This window comes from Globicephala melas, chromosome 14, assembly GCF_963455315.2.
Source record: "Globicephala melas chromosome 14, mGloMel1.2, whole genome shotgun sequence".
NCBI classification, from domain to species: domain Eukaryota; kingdom Metazoa; phylum Chordata; class Mammalia; order Artiodactyla; family Delphinidae; genus Globicephala; species Globicephala melas.
In genome coordinates this window covers 47,038,644-47,059,176 of record NC_083327.1, presented here as the reverse complement: position 1 = coordinate 47,059,176, position 20,533 = coordinate 47,038,644, and the positions used below count along the sequence as shown (strand labels likewise).

The 20,533-nt window shown below is 36.1% G+C and overlaps 1 protein-coding gene across 1 annotated transcript in view; it reads left to right on the top strand.

Annotated features, from left to right (window-relative positions):
* Window positions 1-20,533, top strand: part of CEP85L (centrosomal protein 85 like) — a 154,910-nt gene that overhangs the window by 123,474 nt on the left and 10,903 nt on the right. Inside the window, exons 8-11 of the mRNA XM_030853595.2 lie at window positions 1,624-1,778; window positions 3,931-4,048; window positions 4,596-4,646; window positions 20,321-20,425. Coding sequence (XP_030709455.2) covers window positions 1,624-1,778; window positions 3,931-4,048; window positions 4,596-4,646; window positions 20,321-20,425 — 429 coding nt within the window. The remainder of the gene's footprint in view (window positions 1-1,623; window positions 1,779-3,930; window positions 4,049-4,595; window positions 4,647-20,320; window positions 20,426-20,533) is intronic.

Below are 20,533 nucleotides of genomic sequence, written 5' to 3'. Positions count from 1 at the left end.
CTAACTCTGGTGAGGCCTATCCTCTTGAAGCCTTATTTGTAAATCTATTAAACCTACTCTTCAGTCTTTTCTCAAAATCTTACTAATCATGGGACTTTCAGTTTTAGGACTCTTGACATTTGAGGTTAGGTAATTTTTTGTTGTAGGATTCTGTCCTGTGCATTAAAGGATGCTTAACAACATTTCTGGCCTCCACCTACTGGTTGCCAATAGTGCTGCTTCTTCCCTTCCCCCCTAAACCAAAAATGTCAGCAGACTTTTCCAAATGTCTGCTGGGGTGAGTGGAGGGAGATCACTCCCAGTTGAGAATCATTGATCTAATCCATGGAGTATCATTATTCTGTAGACTCTAGACCTATAATATAATTTCTGTTTACATTAATTTATAAATTGTAAAACTAACAGAGGGTGATATCATGAAGGAACTAAAGAAGGACCCACAGGAGCTTGAGCAGGAACAGAGAGGACTATAGATTTTAAAACATGTGTTCATACCACAGTACACTCATTAGGATGGCTAATATCTAAAAAACAGAAGTAACAAGCATTGGTGATGATGTGGAGAAATTATAATCCCTCAGGCACTGTTGGTGGTAATGTAATATGGTGTAGCCACTATTGAAAACCATATGATGGTTCCTCAAAAATATTAAAAATAGAATTACCATATGCTCCACGAATTCCACCTCTGGGTATATGCTAAAAATAATTGAAAGCAGAGTCTCAAACAGGTGTTTATTCACAATGCATGTTCATAACAGCATTATTTACAATAGCCAAACAGTACCTCAAGTGTCCATCAGTGGGTGAATGGATGAACAAACCGTGATGTATACACACAATATAGCCTTAAAAAGGAAGGACTTTCTGACACATGCTACAACATGGGTGAACCTGTGGACGTTTTGCTAAGTGAAATAAGCCAATCACAAAGATAAATATTGGGATTGGCATATGTATAAGATGGGTAACTAATAAGAACCTGCTGTATAAAAAATTAAATAAAATAGAATTTTAAAAAAATGATTACAGTAATTATTTTAGGAATTGAAAAGGAGACATTTAATTAAAAAAAGAAAAAAAGCAAAGATAAATAGATTAAAGATAAAGAAAAATAGGTATGAGATACCTAAAGTAGTCAAATTCGTAGAGACAGAAGGTCAAAGGGTGATTGCCAGGGCTTGAGGGGAGAGGTAGATGGACAGAGAGGTAGATGGGTAGAGAGTTTGTTTTGAAAGATGAGAAGAGTTCTGGTGATTAGTTTACAACAATGTGAATGTACTTAACTCTACTGAACTGTACACTTAAAAATGGTTAGGATGGTGAATTTTGTGTTAGGTATATTTTGCCACAATTAAAATTTTAAAAATATCCCCAAATTGAGATCATTCACTTTTCTCTGTCTTCTAGAAATTTCTGACCCTATTCTCCTCTTCTCCATAATCTCATTCTCTCAGCTCCCTTTACACAAAGGAAGAGATAAAGTGTTAAGTGCTATCCATGAAATGAAGATAGTGTAATTTTAACCATAAGTCTATTAATTCTTGAGAACCCAGTATCAGTTTCTAGTAGGAACATATTTAATATTCTTTGTGTCATGAACTTTAAAAAATTTCTCTTTAGCTGCAAGTGCTAGAAGAAAAAAACAAGAATTTGCAAGAGACTTTGATGGAAATGGAAAAAAGGCTTGAAGAGTTCAAAAAACAGTGTCAAGAAAATGAGGCACAGCTAATATGCCAGAAAAAGAAAGAAAAGGAGTTGGTAACTACAGTTCAGAGGTAAGAAAACCTTCAGTAATTCTTTTATGTTATTTTTAAGTTATTCCTTATTTGTCATAAAGCATTTCACTTAAAATATGTTAATTTATAATTAGTACTCTATTATTTCTCTTAAAGATGTATTATTGAGAACCAGAAGTATTATGTCATCGAAACAGGTTGTCTCAGTTGTGATTTAACAATGTGATGCAACATACTGACATCTCGGTTTTAGATAAGAGTAGGTTTTAGATGAGAATAGTTTTCTAAAAAAAAAAACATCAATTGAAAACTGGAAGCATTAACACAAACCCTTTATCTAATGGCTTTGTCAAAGAATAAGTAAAAATTCTAAGTAACAAAAAGAGGGGCAGCCGGACTGCACTCCTTAATGGGACATGTCAAAGTGAAGTAATTGGCTCCCATTTCACCTGACTGCAGAGTAACAGATGCGGCCGTTTGCCATGCACCTTCCGAGTTTACTCACATATCTCTTGCCTCACAGGTCTCTTCGAATTTAATACAGTTAGAACTGCAGTGAATATTATTTGTTAGTATATTTTGTTAATGTATTTAAGCTGGAAAATTAATGTTGGATTCATGAAAAACCTAGAAAACTATGCTATATATGCATCTACATGTGCACTGTTTTGTAGAACTTAAAAAACCTTAATAAATTGTCAACTATAAGTAGATAACACTATCCTGAAGAAGAAGACAACGAAGCAGCAAAAAACTAAATTTAATAAAGGCACTCTTTATGCTTCTATCAATTATATATAACTCAATGTAACTCACTTTTTTAGTCAAAATCCTCCTGATAATTCCATGTTAATATTGTTTTACTGCTATTTTCAAAGTCTTAAATATGCCTGGTCTACTTTTTTTTCCTTAGATTTCAGTGCAGAAAACCTCTGATTTCTGGGACAATTCAGTCTTCTGTGTTTCTAATCTCAGCTCCAAAAAAAATCCATATACCTTTGACTCTACCTTTATTTTTCTCCTGTTTTCTGCTTTCTTGGTCTTTAATTTCTTTTTATTACTCCACATCTTATATCCTATTCTCTAGTCTCAAAACAGCTTCCTGACCTCCATTAACTCAACCACATATCTTTTTCTTTAATCTTATGACAAAATGAAAAGAGGTAATGCGTTTGTTCTGTTTTATAGGGCATTACAATCATAAACTCAAGCTTTTAAACTCTTGTGCTAAAAGCATAGCATAAGAAACTATTAGGTCAAGGAATAAATATATTGGATTGTTGCTTTTCAAAGAGGAGGCCCCACTCAGCATCCAGTGCAAACTCTGGTCACCACAACACCAATCACACCCATTAGGGCAGCACACACTGAGGAAAGACGTGGCAGGGCATCCATCCTAAAAACAGCCCTCGCATCAAAAACGTTAGACGCACGCAGGCTATACAGGGACGCTCCCACAAAAAAAGCCCTTCAAGACCACTAGGTAACTGTTTCTTCTAAACTCATACAGTCAGAGAAATATAAGTAAAATGAAGAAGCAGAGGAACCACTCCCAATGAAAAGATCAGGAGAATTCCCTGAAAGAATAAAGAATGAAACTGACCTCTCGTCTACTAGATCCCAAGTTCAAAAAGGAGGTAGTAAAAATGCTGAAGGAAATAAGAAAGGTTATTGATAGAAATGCAGATTACTGTAAAAAGGAACTAGATTGTTCCTCATATTAATGAAGGAGAAGTGTAATTCTGCTGATTTAGTCAACAATTATCTTTACAAACAAACTTTTGCTGAACTCAAAATGCAGGGCAAAAGACGTGTATCCGTATTCTTAGGCTCCCTACCATAATCATCTTAATCAAGGAACTCTCCTTTGGGGGAGAGGGGAAGAACACGGCTTAGATTGTAGAGCTCAGATTAGGGTCATGAAGGACTTCACCAGGGCCTAATGTTGTCACATACTAAGCAGCTCTTGACTCTGGTCTCGTATTTGCTATTTCTGAAAAGATAATCTGCCTGCGTTATATTTCTTATTTGTATGAAATATAGGTACTCAAACTTAGTCATCTGTTGTCTGTAGGCCTTGATTATTGCTTGCTTAAAAAATATTATAGACGCTAAGAAGAGACTTCGTTCATCTACCAAAATCAGCACAGAGAGCTTATTTTCTTCATATAATTATGTCTTTCTAAAACAGTTTGCAGCAAAAAGTAGAAAGATGCCTTGAAGATGGAATTCGGCTTCCCATGTTAGATGCAAAACAGCTTCAGAATGAAAATGATAACCTGAGAAAACAAAATGAGAATGCTAGTAAGGTCAGTATATGTCTTTAATAATGAAATTTGATAGTGAAATCTATACTATATGGATACGTGCATAGATATAAATTTATCTAGTTTATTTGATTTATATTTTTGCTAATATTTAATAGCTTATGGAATTTTTAGTTTGAATGTTTTTATTAGGAAAGAAAATAGCAGTTTAAGTAACTTTAATTTAAATTTAAATAAAAGCCAAACTAAACTTATATTATTTCTTAGCAAAAACAAAAGGATATCTTTTTCCATCCTAAATTATTCAAAATCTGTCCCAAACTTATTTTTATAAATTGTAAAGATTAAAGTTTTATCAAGAGCTAGAGTAAGACGTTTACAGTTTTACATATGTGTGATCCAAATCATACAGCTGTTTAAAGGATACTTTGTATGAATACTTTTGTTAAAAAAAAAACCCACACACACTTTGATTTAAAAAAAATAAATTCATAATTCCCTGTGCTTTTGTTTTCTTGAAATTTGGTACTTCCAAAAAAGCAATGGAAAAAAAAATTTGATTCAGACTGATATATTTCCTATGTTGTAGATAATAGACCGCCAACAAGATGAGATTGACAGAATGATTTTAGAAATTCAGGTAAGGAATACTTTGTGCTTATTTTAATTTAGCTGTGTGCTGATTTACTCTTAGTAATTGCATATCTAAAAAATATCAAAGCATATATGTTTTTGTATGAACATATTAATAACACTTGAGGTGACATTGCAAATTCTTTAATATTAATCTTTCAGTTCTTTAGAATGAAAATGATACTTGGTAAATCAGTTCTTCAAAAACTGTGAAAATTATTCTTCTCTATTCCTTACCTCTCCTCTTTTCAATTGGGTGCAGTCTATCTCTACTACTGAGAACACATTTGGTTAAGGTCATCAGTGATCTAAAATTAAAGACAATTAACTGTTTTTAGTCCATTGTAACTCGGCAAGAGCACTCTCCCTCCTAATAATTCTATATATTATTTTTCTGTATTATCAAAGTATGACACTTTGCATATTTGTGTCTGTATCTAGAGCTTAGGGTATCTGACCCAAAATATAAACCAAAATTTGTAGATTAAGTGGATTTTCATTCTTTTATTGATTTGCCAGATATTTACCGAGCCCCTGCATATATGCCAGGCACTGTTCTTAGCACTGGAGATTCATCAGTGAACAAAGCAAGTCCCTGGCCATTCTAGTGGGGTGAGATGGAGAAAATGGAAACATAATGTCAAGTTACGGATATGTACGATTATTTAAAAAAAAAAAAAAAGGAGGATAGAGGGCAATGACAGATCGTGCTGCATTATATGCAGTGGTCATGAAGTTTTCCCTGAAGAAGTAATATTTGAACATAGTCCTGAATGAAGATAAGCAGGGGAAGAACATTCTAGGCAAAGAGAGCAGCCAGTGCCCTGAATGTGCCTGGTGTGCTCTAAGACAAGCAAGAAGGCTGCTAGTCTGGAGTACAGTGATTGTGAGATATAGTGAGAGGTGACTGATGGTAGACAGTAGCCTGGGGCCAGATCACATAGAGGTATATGTCTTTGTATTTTATTCTTTGTGTGATAGAAAACCATTGGACAAATTTTGCTGAATAAATTATTTTTATATCTCCTAATTTGAGTATTCTCAAAACTGGAAGTAAAAAAGAAAAACGTAATGGTTTGAGTGTCAGAATTTATGGACAATCTGCTTTGTCTTTTGGCCATATTAAGTGATCTATCAGTTTAGTCAAACGCTAGTCCAATTCAACAAGTGTGTGGTCTTATTGGATTGATTCACAGAGGTTATACTCTTTAGTGTGTATTCCTTCAGTTGTTCTGCAAGCCATTCGAATTACGAGATGGTTAGATTCCCTCAGCCATTATTATCTAACTTCTTATCATAGACCACAATGAAAGGAATTTCTCTTTCATTTGGTAACAATATCCAGGAGGTAAATCTAATAAAAGTTATCGCGATACAAATTGAGGACAGTCAACTTTGTCCTTTGGCATTGAAATTTTGGTGGATAAAACATGTAGGATTTATTGTTTTTAATTTGTTTATTTGTAGGATTTATTGCATACTCTCTCTCACATTATAGATGTTTAGTGTATATTTGTATTAATTGAAATGTGCATTTTCCCCATTTGTGGAAGCATCGTAATGCAATTTACTCTTACACATTAACCAAGTCTTTAGTCACATTTAGATATGACTATATATAAATGAATATGTAGAAGAATATATAATTATGTGCCATTGCATTCTTTGTTCTTAAAATGCTTGAGTTAACATTCTTTTATTTCTTCAAATTAATTACAGAATGGAAGTCAAATTAATGAGGTACATTTATTTCCAAATATTTGGGCCCAGACAGTATACTCATTAATTCTATTGTCTACCTTTGGAAGCAAAGCCTATCTTGTTTTGTTTTGTTTTGTTTTGTTTTTTGTTCTTAGCCATTGTGATCATCTAGGTTTATAGGTCTAGGATATAGTTTCCTCACAGAGAGAGACAGCAAATGTTGATAACTGGCCAACTAAACTCCATGTATTTACCAAGATATTATTTGAAAATATCTTGAAAATTACAGATGGAGACAAATATGCCTCAGATAATGAGAAAATTTTTTGCTTAACATTACTTGTTTAAACTTGTTATTTTGGGGCCCTCACAGTTGAGAAGGCTAGGTTTTTTGTTTCATTTGTTATTTGGTGGTTTGTGATGGATATAAAAAGTGCGTAATCTGTAAAAACCTGAAATTTTCAGAATATTGCCTCTTCTGAAAAAATGAATACTAATTATTTACCTAGCATTGGAAACTGCAGAATCCTAAAGAGAACACTCTGGGTTGAAGAAGTATTCTTGTTGCTTTATAGTATAGTCAATGGGCATGTCATCAAGTTGAACCACATAATAGAGCAATTCCTGTCAATTACTGATTATTTAAAGCTCCTAGCTTTTCCTTTTGCTTACATCAAGAATGGCCAACCTTAGTCCTATGTAGATGGTGATGTCCTTCCAACATGCTATAACTCTGTTTTATATTACTTCAAATTCCTTGGCATAGCCAAAATAACACAAAATACTTTATAATTAAGAACAACAGAGAACTTCCCAACCAATTTTAACATGAATTATGCATTTTAGCTATTAGTATAGTATTAAACTTATTGTAAAATGTCATTGCCATTGTAGTTTGCGTGTTTTGTTCCTCCACAGTGCTGGGCAGTTGTTCCATTTTTGGGTGTTTAGTAGACAAAGCCAACTTAGTATTATTCGAGTTTCATGTTTCACTGCTTCTTTATGCCCCTGCACACTGTTGAGAATATCAAATTTGTTAGAAGTTCGTTTGGCTGATTTGGAGTACTGCATTGTCTTGGGTAGATGCAGGTTATTCTTATAGCTTAAATTTTATGACACAAAAAATAAAATCCCTTGCCATGTTTATTACGTCCAGTTTATAGGCAGTAAAAATAAGGCATTGTTATAGAGTGAAAATGCTATATTTAAAATACAACTATTGAACTTCCCTGGTGGCTCAGTGGTTAAGAATCCGCCTGCCAATGCAGGGGACACAGGTTCGAGCCCTGGTCCAGGAAGATCCACATGCCGCAGAGCAACTAAGCCCGTGCACCACAGCTACTGAGCCTGTGCGCTAAAGCCCGCAAGCCACAACTACTGAAGCTTGCGCACCTAGAGCCCGTGCTTCACAACAAGAGAAGCCACTGCAGTGAGAAGCCCATGCACCACAACAAAGAGTAGCCCCCGGTCGCTGCAACTAGAGAAAGCCCGCGTGCAGCAACGAAGACCCAATGCAGCCAAAACCAAATAAATAAATTTTAAAAAAGAAAATAAAATACACGTAGTTTACTACCTTGCACCAGAACTCAAATAAATACTTACCTGGTTTAGGTCAGTGGCAAGTTTATTGATTCACAACTTTGGAGGTTTGGGGAGAAATCAGTCTTCTACTAGTTATATTGTATTTGTTGTTGAATATAGAAAAAGTTTTACTTCATGTAACAGTATATGCTGATTTTGAAATTGAGTTCAGTGTTATAAAAACAGATTTATCTACTATTTTGTTCAGCCGTCAAGATGATATTGTTAACTGGCATGAATACCTTGATTAGTAATTGATCCTTTAGAAATATTCCCTTTCCTTATATCCACGAAACCAGTGTAGCTAAACTGACTTCTCCTCTTACAGGTTTTTCTTCTGTCAATATATATACTATAAAAAGACATTTTGCAGTAGAATGTTTCCCATCATTTCCATAAACATGGCTACAGTCAGAATGTGAATGAGTTCTTCACTGGGCATTATTACCTTCCTTCCTATTTATCCCTCAAAAGGACATTTCACCCATATAACCTTGTTTCCAGTGAGCTGCTATCTTTATGTTATCATTGTAATCTTTTGGCAGAGGAGATACAAAGTAAAAAAGTTTGTTATGTTTACTTGTTTTCTCTAACATGTTAAATAGTTTTCTCATTAAAAGAATTTACGCATTTAAATGGGCTTTCTGAATTGACAGCTATCAATGAATGATTATAATATTACAAAGTAAGAATGACACTTTTAAAAGTCTTTAAGACTGTTCACTTTTAATGGCATGGTTGGGACCACCAATCTCAAAACTGTGACAGTATGTCCTATTTATAACGCTTCAAGAGAAGATGTTTCCACAGCCTCAGAAGATTTTATTCCAATTTTTAGCAATCTCTCTTATTAAAGCTTTCATCAAACAGGTTTTTTCAGTAGATATGGTGAGAAAATGGATCATAATCCAATACAGTGTCATACAGGCAGAATATAACTTTTCTTTAACCTAAATAAATATTGATTTAATGTTTTTCATTATTATCGTGTGATTTTATCTCCATTTTTTATGTTATCCTAGTTTTGTAATGTGTCCTGACATGAAGTTCTTTCTTCCCAAAGTTTTTTAATTTTTAAAAATTTTACCTATGTGTAAATGCTTTATATAATGCATGAAAAACTGAAAATTTCTCATCAGAAATCAGTACTAATTTTTGAAAATCCTAACAGCCAAAAATATGTAGTCTATCAAAGGAAAAGTAGATTTTTAAAAAATAAGCTTTCTCTCTAGTCTTTGTACTTACAAAGAGAAAAAATCTTTAGTGTATAGGCCTTTTGTGTGCACAGTATAGTTGTTAATTAAAATCTTAGAATAAGATATGTAAAAGGTGACTTTTGAAAAGTCAGTTCTTTGTGTCTGAGGTGGGAAGTTGCAGGAAGGGAGTCAGCTCACTTGAATCATGAAAGAGTATTCTTGAGCCTGTGCTATGAGTGGTCACCAAACCTATATGGATATTCAAAGTACTTGGGTTGCTTTCTAAAATACAGATATCTGGGCCCCATTGTGAGTCTGATGAGTCAGTATCTCTGGGGTGAAGCTTGAAATAATGTATTATTAATAAGTTCTCTAGGCAGTTCTTCCTTATAGCCCAGTAGTAGTCCTAGTCCTAGAGCCTTTAGGAAGTATTGTACAATCCTCAGCTTGCTCATGGGACCAAAGTGGGACTTGACTGGAAAGACTGAGATTTAAGTTTAAAAAAAAGGATTTAATTCTGAGACACTAACCTTAGGTGTGTAATGGCACGTTTAAACTCTTTTGGTAGCTCTTGCTTTATAAGCCTGAGAAAATCATGACCTGGAAGAAAAGGAACCCAGGCAAGTGGTGCTTTTTTAATTTTGTGCAGATTTTTTAATAACAGTTTTATTGATATATAGTTCACACACCCTATAGTTCACCCATATGAAGTATACAATTCAGAGGGACTTCCCTGGTGGTCCAGTGGTTAAGACTCCACGCTTCCAACGCAGGGAGCTCAGGTTTGATCCCTGGTCGGGGAGCTAAGATCCTGCAAGCCAAGTGGCCAAAAATAAATATACAATTCAGTTATTTTTAGTATATTCACAGATGTATGGAACCAAGACCACAGTCAATTTTAGAGCATTTTTGTCACCTCCAAAAGTAACACCTTTAGCTGTCACTCTCTTAAACCCCATGCCCTCCTCAGCATAAGCAATCACTAATCTACTTCCTGCATTTATAGATTTGCCTGCTCTTAGACATTTTGTATAAATGTAATCTGTGGTCTTTTGTGGCTCTTTCTCTGACCACACCAGTTGTTGAGCTCCATTAATTGCCAACACTCTGCTGTTTTCAGCAATGCCCTGTGGCATAAATTGCTTCATAGACTGGTCCATTCTGGCTCCTTTGAAGGACTAGCTTCCTGGGTTAATGTTTGAGATTTTTACTGTTCCCAGGAGTGTTCTTCCCAGCTGTCTCTTTTACTGTTTCTCTCTTGCAAGCTAGCCAGCCTACAGTAGAGCCTGTTGCTCCAGTGAATCTAACACTGTCCTCCCAACTGCCTTTGCCACAATCTCCCGCTATTTTGAGAGTGCCCTTAGGATTGAACTTTATACTCTGTTGCAAAAGAATTCAGTTCCTTTAGGGAGACCTTCAGCGGTCTCTGTTCTGTGGCCTATTTATCCCCAGGCAAAATCTCTGAGCCTAGTCATTGTGGGTGGGAACAATGTCAAGATTCTGAGTGACTCTAGCTGAGTGCTAGTGGAGGGAGGGTGCGCAGCAGCTCTAGGTCTCTCGGCTTGCCTCTTTCAGTGGATACTCCTGCCCCAGAAGCCAACGCAAGGGCAGTCAGGGCCCCAGTATTCTCGTGGCTACACCCCAGGTAAAGCCTTCCTCCCTTGAGGCGGCTTGGGCTCTGAAGAACGGAGCCCCCACCTTTTGGCTGCACTTGCCTGGAACTTAGCATCAGCTACAGATGAGAAGTGCTGACGCCCTGCCCTTCCTAGGAAGACAGCGGTCCAACTAGGAGCTGGGGGAGGGGGAGCCCTCTGTTCTTGGCTGTTCCAGTCTGGAGTTTCCATCTTGCTTAGCTGTGAGAGGGTAGGAATCAAGTGGATTTTGTTTCAAATACCACAGACTTCAGCTCTTCTGAGTTTTAATAGCTTTTCTTGAATATGTTTCTTCATTTGCTTGTATGAACCATTTCCAGAAGCTTTAAATGTGTTATTTTATGGTTTTTCAGCAGTTTCCTTGGGGAGCAGGTCTGAGGAGCTCCTCATGCCATCATGCTGAAAGCAGAGCCCTCAGGGAGATTATTTTTAAAATGATATCAGGTAACAAGGTGATAGTTAAGAAAGGAATTTGAGGTGTACACTATCTTCAATTATTATTAAACAGAAACCTAAAAAATTGCAATTTCTATGGTGCTTGCATATTCCTTAGTTTTACAAATATTTTGAAAATTCTCTTTTATCAGTATGGAAGAATGAGGAAAAGGAGTTTAATATTTGTCTACACTTAGGCCAGAGTGAGAAATAGAACCTCTGTTGCCAAATGCAGAGGTGTCAGAGATGATGCTAGTGATGATATTACCTGTTACAGGAGCAGTTCTTTCTGGTTTATGTTTATTATCTCTAAGCCTCAACAGTAATCTTACAAGGTAAGAAAGAGCATATTTTTATACTTGAAGCTGCTGAGATTTAAAAGGTGTGCCCAAGGTCTCAACAGCTGAGATTCTAATTCATGTCTGTCTGACTTCAGAGTTTGTGCCTTGGGTGTTAATCCTGGATGTCTCAAAGTGAAAAGTCCCAAGAAAAAGAAAAACAGATGTTAGTCTGATTTCTTCCTTGTATAAGCCTTAGGGGAGGGAATTGTTTTAAGGGTCTTTTCCTGGAATGAAAGATATTTAAACTGGAGCACACTGGGAAACTAGTCTTCTGCGGAAAGCATCTTATGCTCAGTTACCTAGAAGCACAATTTGGAAATTTTGTCTCCAAAGTGAAATCTTTTAGTACATTACACTCTACAGTGTGGTGGCATTATTTGCTCCTTGAGATGAATAAAATGCCTTTTTTTTCTGATACATTTATTTCAAGAGCTTTTTGCGGTACGCGGGCCTCTCACTGTTGTGGCCTCTCCCGTTGCGGAGCACAGGCTCCGGACGCGCAGGCTCAGCGGCCATGGCTCACGGGCCCAGCCGCTCCGCGGCATGTGGGATCTTCCCGGACCGGAGCATGAACCTGTGTCCCCTGCATCGGCAGGCGGACTCCCAACCACTGCGCCACCAGAGAAGCCCTCAAGAGCTTTATAATGGGTACACTAAGGTCTTTGAACATTCCTTATCCAGTTCAGCACTTAGCACAGTGCCTTGTGCGTAAAAGAGGCTCAGTAACTGTTTTGAATGAGTAAACACAGATTCTTACTTAAACAAAACTAGGTGTTAAATAGTTACTTTTTCATATTTTGTCATTTATTCACCAATTCAGGTCATTTAGTAATTGTTAACTGAGTTTCTACCATGGGCTAGGCACTCTTCTAGGGGATGACTAGTGAAAAGAGACAAAAAAACCTTTTTCCACAAGAAAATTCACCCATAATGCTGAATTTGGAACGGGCTCTTTTTTGTTGTGTTGTGGTGTTGTTGTTGTTGTTGTTTTTAATTTGGGGCCACACTGTGCATCATGTGGGATCTTAGCTCCCCGACCAGAGATTGAACCTGCACTGGTCCACTGGTCTGCCAGGGAAGTCCCTGGAATGGGCTCTTTTTTTCCCCCAGCTTTATTGAAGTATAGCTGACAAATAAAATTGTAAGATATTTAAAGATATCATTTATATCATATATATATATATCATATATATATATAAGATATTTAAAGATATCATTTTAAGATATCATGGTGATTTGAAATAAGAAATGGGCTTTTAAATATTAGTATAAGAAGAAAGGAATTAGTGTTAGTTGCATAAGTATTTTGTACTAGGTAAAAGTAATTTAGGCTTTTTGATTGTAAGCAACAGAACCAATTGAATTTAGCCTAAGCAAAAATAGTAGAATATACTGTATTACAAGAATGCAGAGATATCTGTGGAATCCATAGGTAGGAATGAAGCCTGGCTTCAGGAAGGAAAAGGCTTTGTTGCTGCTCGCATTCCCCTCTGTTTCAGTTCTTTTCTCTCTCTGCAGACTGACTTCCTTTCCTCCTTAACTCATATGGCAGACCATGGCTGTCCCACAGCCCTGAAGTTCTGTAGTTCATTTCCCGCCACCTGCAGAGACTAACTCATAGACTTTGGGTCTCACTTCCTCAGGTTTGGTCAAGTGTTCATTCAGCCTGACCCGGTGAGCTATAACCCAAGAATATAGAATCCCAGTACAAATATGACTACTTATGTATGATTCATGGGATTTGTGAATAGGCAGGCATCCAAAGGTATTGTCTACATATATACCACATAATTTTCACAGTACTTTACAAGGTTGGAAAATCTTTCTGATGAATTTGGAGCCTAGAAAGGTTGGATAACTCACCCATGATTATACAACACATAAGCTGTGCACCCAAAACCTAATTTTGTCTGACTCCAAAATCTTATCTTGTTACCATTAACTCTATACTTTCTTTCTTTCAAACTGTTATAACATTAGTTTCAGGTGTACAGAATAGTGATTTGATATTTTTATATGTTGCAAAATGATCACCACAGTAAGTCTAATAATTAACATCCATCACTACTTAGTAAATTTTTTTTCTTGTGATGAGAACGTTTAAGATCTACTCTCAGCAACTCAAATGTACAATACAGTATTGTTAACCATAGCCACCATGCTGTACATTACGTCCCCAGGACTTATTTTAAAACTGGAAGTTTATACCTTTTGACCCCCTTTGCTCATTCCCTCCCCGCTCCCACTCCCTCCCCTCTGGCAACCACACATCTGTTCTCTGTTATCTCTGAGTTGTTTTTTTTTTTAATATTTCACATATAAGTGAAATCATACAGTATGTGTTTCTCTGTCTAATTTATTTCACTTAGCATTATGTGCTCAAGCTCCATCCATGTTGTTGCAAGTGGCAAGATTTCATTCTTTTTATGGCTGAATAATATTCCATTGTGTGTGTGTGTGTGTGTGTGTGTGTGTGTGTGTGTATGTATGTGTGTGTATTATATAAAATCACATTTTCCTCATCCATTCGTCCATTGAGGGACACTGAGGTTGCTTCCATGTCTTGGCTATTATAGATAATGCTGCAGTGAACAGTGAGGTGCACATATCTTTTCAAGTTAGTGTTTTCATTTCCGTTGGATAAATTCCCAGAACTGGAGTTGCTGGATCACATGGTACCTCTGTTTTTAGTTTCCTGAGGAACCTCCATGCTGTTCTCCATAGTGGCTACACCAATTTACATTTCCACCAACAGTGGAAGGGTTCCCTTTTTCTCTACATCCTAGCTAACACTTATGTCTTTTTGATAATAACCACCTTGACAGGTGTGAGGTGATCTCATTGTGGTTTTGATGTACATTTCCCTGATGATTAGTGAAGTTGAGCAACTTTTCATGTGCCTGTTGGCCATTTGAATATCTTCTTTGGAAAAATGTCTATTTAAACTTGTACCCATTTTAAATTGGATTTTTTTTTCAGCTCTTGAGTTGTATAAATTCTTTATATATTTTGGATATTAACCCCTTATCAGATACATTATTGGCAAATATTATCTACAATTCTGTAGGTTGCCTTTTCATTTTGTTGGTGGTTTCCTTTGCTGTGCAGAAGCTTTTTAGTTTGATATAGCACCCTCCCCTTTTTATATTTTTGATGCCACAGTTTATCTTGTCTATCCATTAACAAATTATTGTAGTTATAGTTCTACTACTTTTGCCTTTTAACCTTCATAGTAGCTTTATAAGTGATTAACCTACCACCTTTACAACATTGGATTATTCTGAATTTTACAATATATTTACCTTTACTAGTGAGATTTATACTTATCCTGTTACTAATTAGTACCCTTTTGTTTCAGCTTAAAGAGTCCCTTTAACATTTCTTGTGAGGCCAGTCTAGTGGTGATGAACTCCTTCAGCTGTTGCTTGTCTGGAAAACTCTTTATTTCTCCTTCAATTCTGAAGGACAACTTTCCAAGTGGAATGTTACTGGTTGGCAGTTCTTTCCCTCCCCTCCACCCCAGCACTTTGAATATATAGTGCCACATTCTTCTGGCCTGCAAAGTTTCTGCTGAAAAATCTGCTCGTAGCATCATGGGCTTTCCCTTGCATGTAATAAGTTGTTTTTCTCTTGCTGCTTGTAAGATTCTCTCTCTTTAACTGTTGACAGTTTCATTATAATGTGCCTTGCAGTGGGTCTGTTTGGATTCATCTTCTTTGGAACTCTTAGTTTCCTGGATCTGGTTGTCTGTTTCCTTCCCCAGGTTATGGAAGTTTTCAGCCATTACTTCACTTAAGTTCTCTGTCCCTTTCTCTCTTCTTGCTCCTCCTTCTGGAACCCCTATAATGTGAATGTTGGTCTGCCTAATGTCCCATAAGTCCCTCAGACTATCTTCAATCTTTTTTTCTTTTTACTGCTCTCATTGGCTGAGTTTCACTGCCCTGTCTTCAGATGTACTGATCCTTTGTTCTGCCTCATCTAGTCTGCTGTTAAACGCCCCCTATTGTATTTTTCAGTTCAGTTATTGTATTCTTCAGCTCTGTGACTTCCATTTGGTACTATCTTATACTGTGTTGAAATTGTCACTTTCTTCTTGCTTTGTTCTCCTTACCTTGGTGAACATCTTTATGACCATTACTTTAAAGTGTTTATCCGGTAAACCACTTTTCTCTTTTATTAAGGTCTTTTTCTGTGGTTTTATCTTATTCTTAAATTTGGAACATATTCATTTTCCTTGACTCTCTGTGTTGGCTTCTATGTACTAGATAAAACAGCTATCTCGCCCAGTCTTGAACGAATGGATGGCCTCGTGTAGGAGATGAACTTTTCTTAACTAGTTTTTAAAAAGGTGTTGAGAGAAAAATATTAAATTTTATTAAAAGAATATAGTCTTCTTATTAATGATTTCTAAATGCCATTATCTTGTTAAGTATGCATGCTCTTTATTGATTGCTATTTCTTATGATAGTAGCACTATTATCTTACCTTTTATGTGTAGTTACATATGCTATTGCAAAAATAGTGTGCTTGTATTAATAAAATCATAACAGTTACTATGAAGCCTTTTGACTGTTCTCAGCAATAAACTTAAAGTGACTGACTTATACCTTGTTTCTAGATAATTGAAATATGTACAGTAAAATGACAATCAAAAGAATTCAGAGGAACTTGCTTTTTAAGATTTTTTTGGTTGTTTTTGTTGTTTGATTTAACTAGACACAATGAATTTAAGGTCCGTTGCATAAATCCTATTGTAATGTATAGGCAGGTTAGTAGACTAGTATATAAAAATTGGACATATTACCTTATTAGAAACTTTTCCAGGATAAGTTTAGTTTCATTTGTGATATTTATGTTAAGGTTTATTTTGAAGACATGTAAATTACTTTCAAAAATATTGTATCATATTCCAGTGAACAAGATTAAGAGGTACAAACTTGCAGTTACAAAATAAATGAGTCACAGGAGTGAAACGTACAGTGGGGGGAATATAGTCAGTAATATTGTAATAACTTTGTATGGTGGCAGATAATAACTAGATTTATCATGGTGATCATTTTGTCTTGTATAGAAATATCAGATCACTATGTCGTGTGCCTCAAATTAACATAGTGTTGTAGGTCAGTTATACTGCTAAACTATACACACACACACACACACACACAGTGTCATATTTCAAAAAAGGGGTTTGCTTCTTTCCTAGGATTCTCTATTTATACTTCTCTTGGTGATCTTACCCAGTCTTATGGCTTTAAATATAATGTGTGTGCTCACTACTCCCTAATTTTTATCTCCAGGTCAAAGTGCTCCCCTTACCTTACAATTTGTATATCCAATTGCCTTCTCAATGTCACCACTTGATGTATTAGACATAACATGTTCAAAACTGAATTTCTTATTCCCCTAAGCCAAAAAATAATAAACCTGCTACACCTTCCATATTTCCCATAGCTATTAATGACAGATCTGCCCTTCCATTTGCTCTGTCTGGAAACTTTAAGACTTACTCTTGACTTCTCTTCTGCCTTACATTTTGTGAGCAAATCCTGTTTTCTTCAAAATATATCTAGCATCTGGCACCTTCTCCCGACCTCCACTGTTGTGCCACCCTAGTTCAAGCATCCTCATTCTTTATCTGGATTATTTCTTTCTGCTGCTACCCTTGCTTGCCCACAGTGTTTTCTCAGCAACCTGAGTGAGCTGTTAAACAAATATCAGATCACATCATATCTTCTTAGTACCCTTCAGTGGTTCCTCATTTTTTCCTGAGTTAAAAAATCAAAGTTTGTGGGCTTCCCTGGTGGCGCAGTGGTTGAGAGTCCGCCTGCCGATGCAGAGGACACAGGTTCGTGCCCCGGTCCGGGAAGATCCCACATGCCGCTGAGCGGCTGGGCCCGTGAGCCATGGCCACTGAGCCTGCGCGTCCGGAGCCTGTGCTCCGCAACGGGAGAGGCCACAACAGTGAGAGGCCCGTGTATCGCAAAAAAAAAAAAATCAAAGTTTGTAACATTGGCTTAGAAGAACTTATGCAATCAATTCCCCACCTCGCCTTCCTTCTCTGACTTGATCTCTTACTCTTTTCTGTCATCCTGGCTCTCTTGCTTTTTCTCAAACAGAAAAGAAACCATCTGCCTCAGAGCCTTTGCACTGACTGAAACATACTCTCTAGATACCTATGGGACACAGTCTCTCACCTCCTTCAAGACTTTACTCAGCTGTCACCTTTTTCCATGAGCCCTTATTCTACCCCATTTGAGATTTTAACCCCCCTGCCTCACCACGCCCTATTTATTCTCCAAAGCATGAGGCAAGTCCCAGTGTGTGATGCTACGTAACTTATGTATTTATTATGTTTATTTTCTTTGCTCTTTTCCCTCCTAGTACAAGTTCCACAAGGACCAAGTGTTTTGACTGTTGTGTTCATTGGTGTACCATCCAGTGAACAGATAGTGCTTGGCTGTAATTTCTGCTCAATGAATGATTGTAGGAAGGAATGTGTTTGTGGAACTCTTGTATGGCGTGTGGGGCGGGGTGAGGTTGGTCGCTTGCTGTGTTTCTATGGTAAAACTGCTAACTTCAGTGGCTTTCAAAACACTTCCTCCTAAACTGGGTTTGTGGAGTACATAGAATGCGCTGAGCCAGGCACGTTTGGCTTTCCTTCATTGGAGCTGTTTGTATATGCACCAAAAAATGGTTAGCGTTTCTGGATATTTACATCAAAATAAGAAATGAATTTAAAACCACTTTCAGCTGCAAGAATGATTGTGATCAACACCTGTGGATTAGTAACTGAGACTTTAAAAAAATCGTTATTAAACAGGAAATTTAAAGAGAAATTGTAGACATTTAAAAATGATTTCGTTTTTAACTTCAGTAATCCCATTCTAAGCGTAGTAGAGATTCCCCTCACCTTGCTTTTTTCTTAAACTTTAGACATGTGCTTTTTCATACAATTTGGGATAGAGAAGTAATTAATCTTTTAGGTGAAATGTTATTGTCAGACAGCTATAGCACTCACACCTAGTATTATCCTATAAGTTGTACAGCATTTGGTCTTACTAGAATGTGTCTGTGAACTCTTTCTTCTATTAAAGGGCTACTTGATTAGTGCCTTTGAACCTAACCAACATAACACGTTAAGCTTAATGAATTTCCCCAATTCAATTTTCCTTCTTATGACAGACAGCAGTACTCCCAGACATTTCTGGTTTATTCTGATGGAGATTACCTTTTTCTTCACTGATTTAAATTTAGTCTTACACAGTAATGTATTAGTCAGATTTATTAGCTACTTATTAGTCACGTTCAATATGATAAAAATAAAAACCACTATAATCTTCTAAAGAATTATATTACAGCATTGTGAAAATACCTCTCTTGGGTTCTGTTTTCACTGTTAAAATATGAGATTTAGAGTAGTTTATTTGTGGTGCCTTTCTTCTACAATTGTAATAAAATAAACAGTCACAAATCTTAAGAAAATTTAGGATGAATTCTGGATTCTAGCCGAATAATCTTGTCATGCCAGTAAGTATGAGTTTTTAGCTAGATAAATAAATCCCAACATATCATTCAATCAAATGGGTTTTGATTCAGTTACAAAGGAATTTCAATATCCAAAAATATATATTATCAGATAGCCCATGTGACTTTGTACTGTGGAATTGATCTTTGTGGAATGTAAAACAAGTTTTCCCTGGAAGAAAATGTACTTGTTATAGAGCTTGATTCATTTGTATCCAACTTTTGAGTAATTAAATATAGTATTTTTACAGAGTTTAGCAGACAAATGAAATTAAAAAGCAACAAGGTTGAATACTGTTACTGAGAAAACTGTTTTATATTTAGAGTCTTATCTCAACCCGTGGTGACAGCTATCCTCTCTTATTCCATCCAGAGATAATGTGAGGGAAAAAAAAAAACCTTCACAGTAGATTGTGTGCTATTTAGGTCATCAGCATTCTGAAGTATTTTCAGAGTTGAGACTAAATATAGACCTGAAGCAAAAAATAATGAAATTTCTTCTTTAGTCATGTTTATTGATCTTGTGGTTTAAAAGGGGAAAAGTTGATAGAAAAAAAAATCACTGATAAGTACAAGGTTTATGTCAAGTTCTTTGGTGTATAGCTGAAAATCAGATTTATAAGCTGAAATGACCCAAGCACTCTTAAAATATCCTATATTCTGCTTTGGTATACTCAAGATTATCTCACAATAGTATCATGTCTGAATAATTTTATAATGGAATTAAGAGAGATTAGTTTATCTAAGTCCCATAATAGACCTTTGCCCTGAATTGAACATCATATTCACAGCTTGGAATACTATACACTGAGAGAGGTTGTTTAGCTGTTTCAAATGATAGAAAACAGGGATAGTCGTACGATCTTATTATCTTGTACCTTATTAATCATAAGAAAAAGGGTTTTTTTAAAGTATAGATTTGCTAATACACTCCCAATATATAAACAAAAGTCAATAAAATAAGAACTGTTTGTAATATAGTTGTTAAACAGCAACATTAGATTTAACATGTTTTACCCAGATTAAAAACTGTCTTGGTAAAGATGATATTTTCTCCTTCCTCCCTCCTCCCCTGCTTTGGAATTATCCACTCTAGAAGTAATATGGGTTGATTGAAAAGTGAAGGCATCATCTTCCAAGGGGTGAGGGAGGTCAGAACATCTAAAGTATTCAGAGCCAGTATTCCTGGTTACCTACCTGATTGCATTTTGCTTTAAGCATTAACATGCTTTGCAATTCTCTTTATTCTAGTCTATGCAAGGGAAGCTTTCTAAAGAAAAATTGACTACTCAAAAGATGATGGAAGAGCTGGAAAAGAAAGAAAGAAACCTTCAGAGATTAAGAACATTGCTTGATGTGAGTAAAAGAAATTCAGATAGCTTTCAAGGATGATTCAGTACCTACTTAAGTTAAAGCAAATGCCTATTTTGTACATATTCATAAATCACTTTTTAATTGAAGACT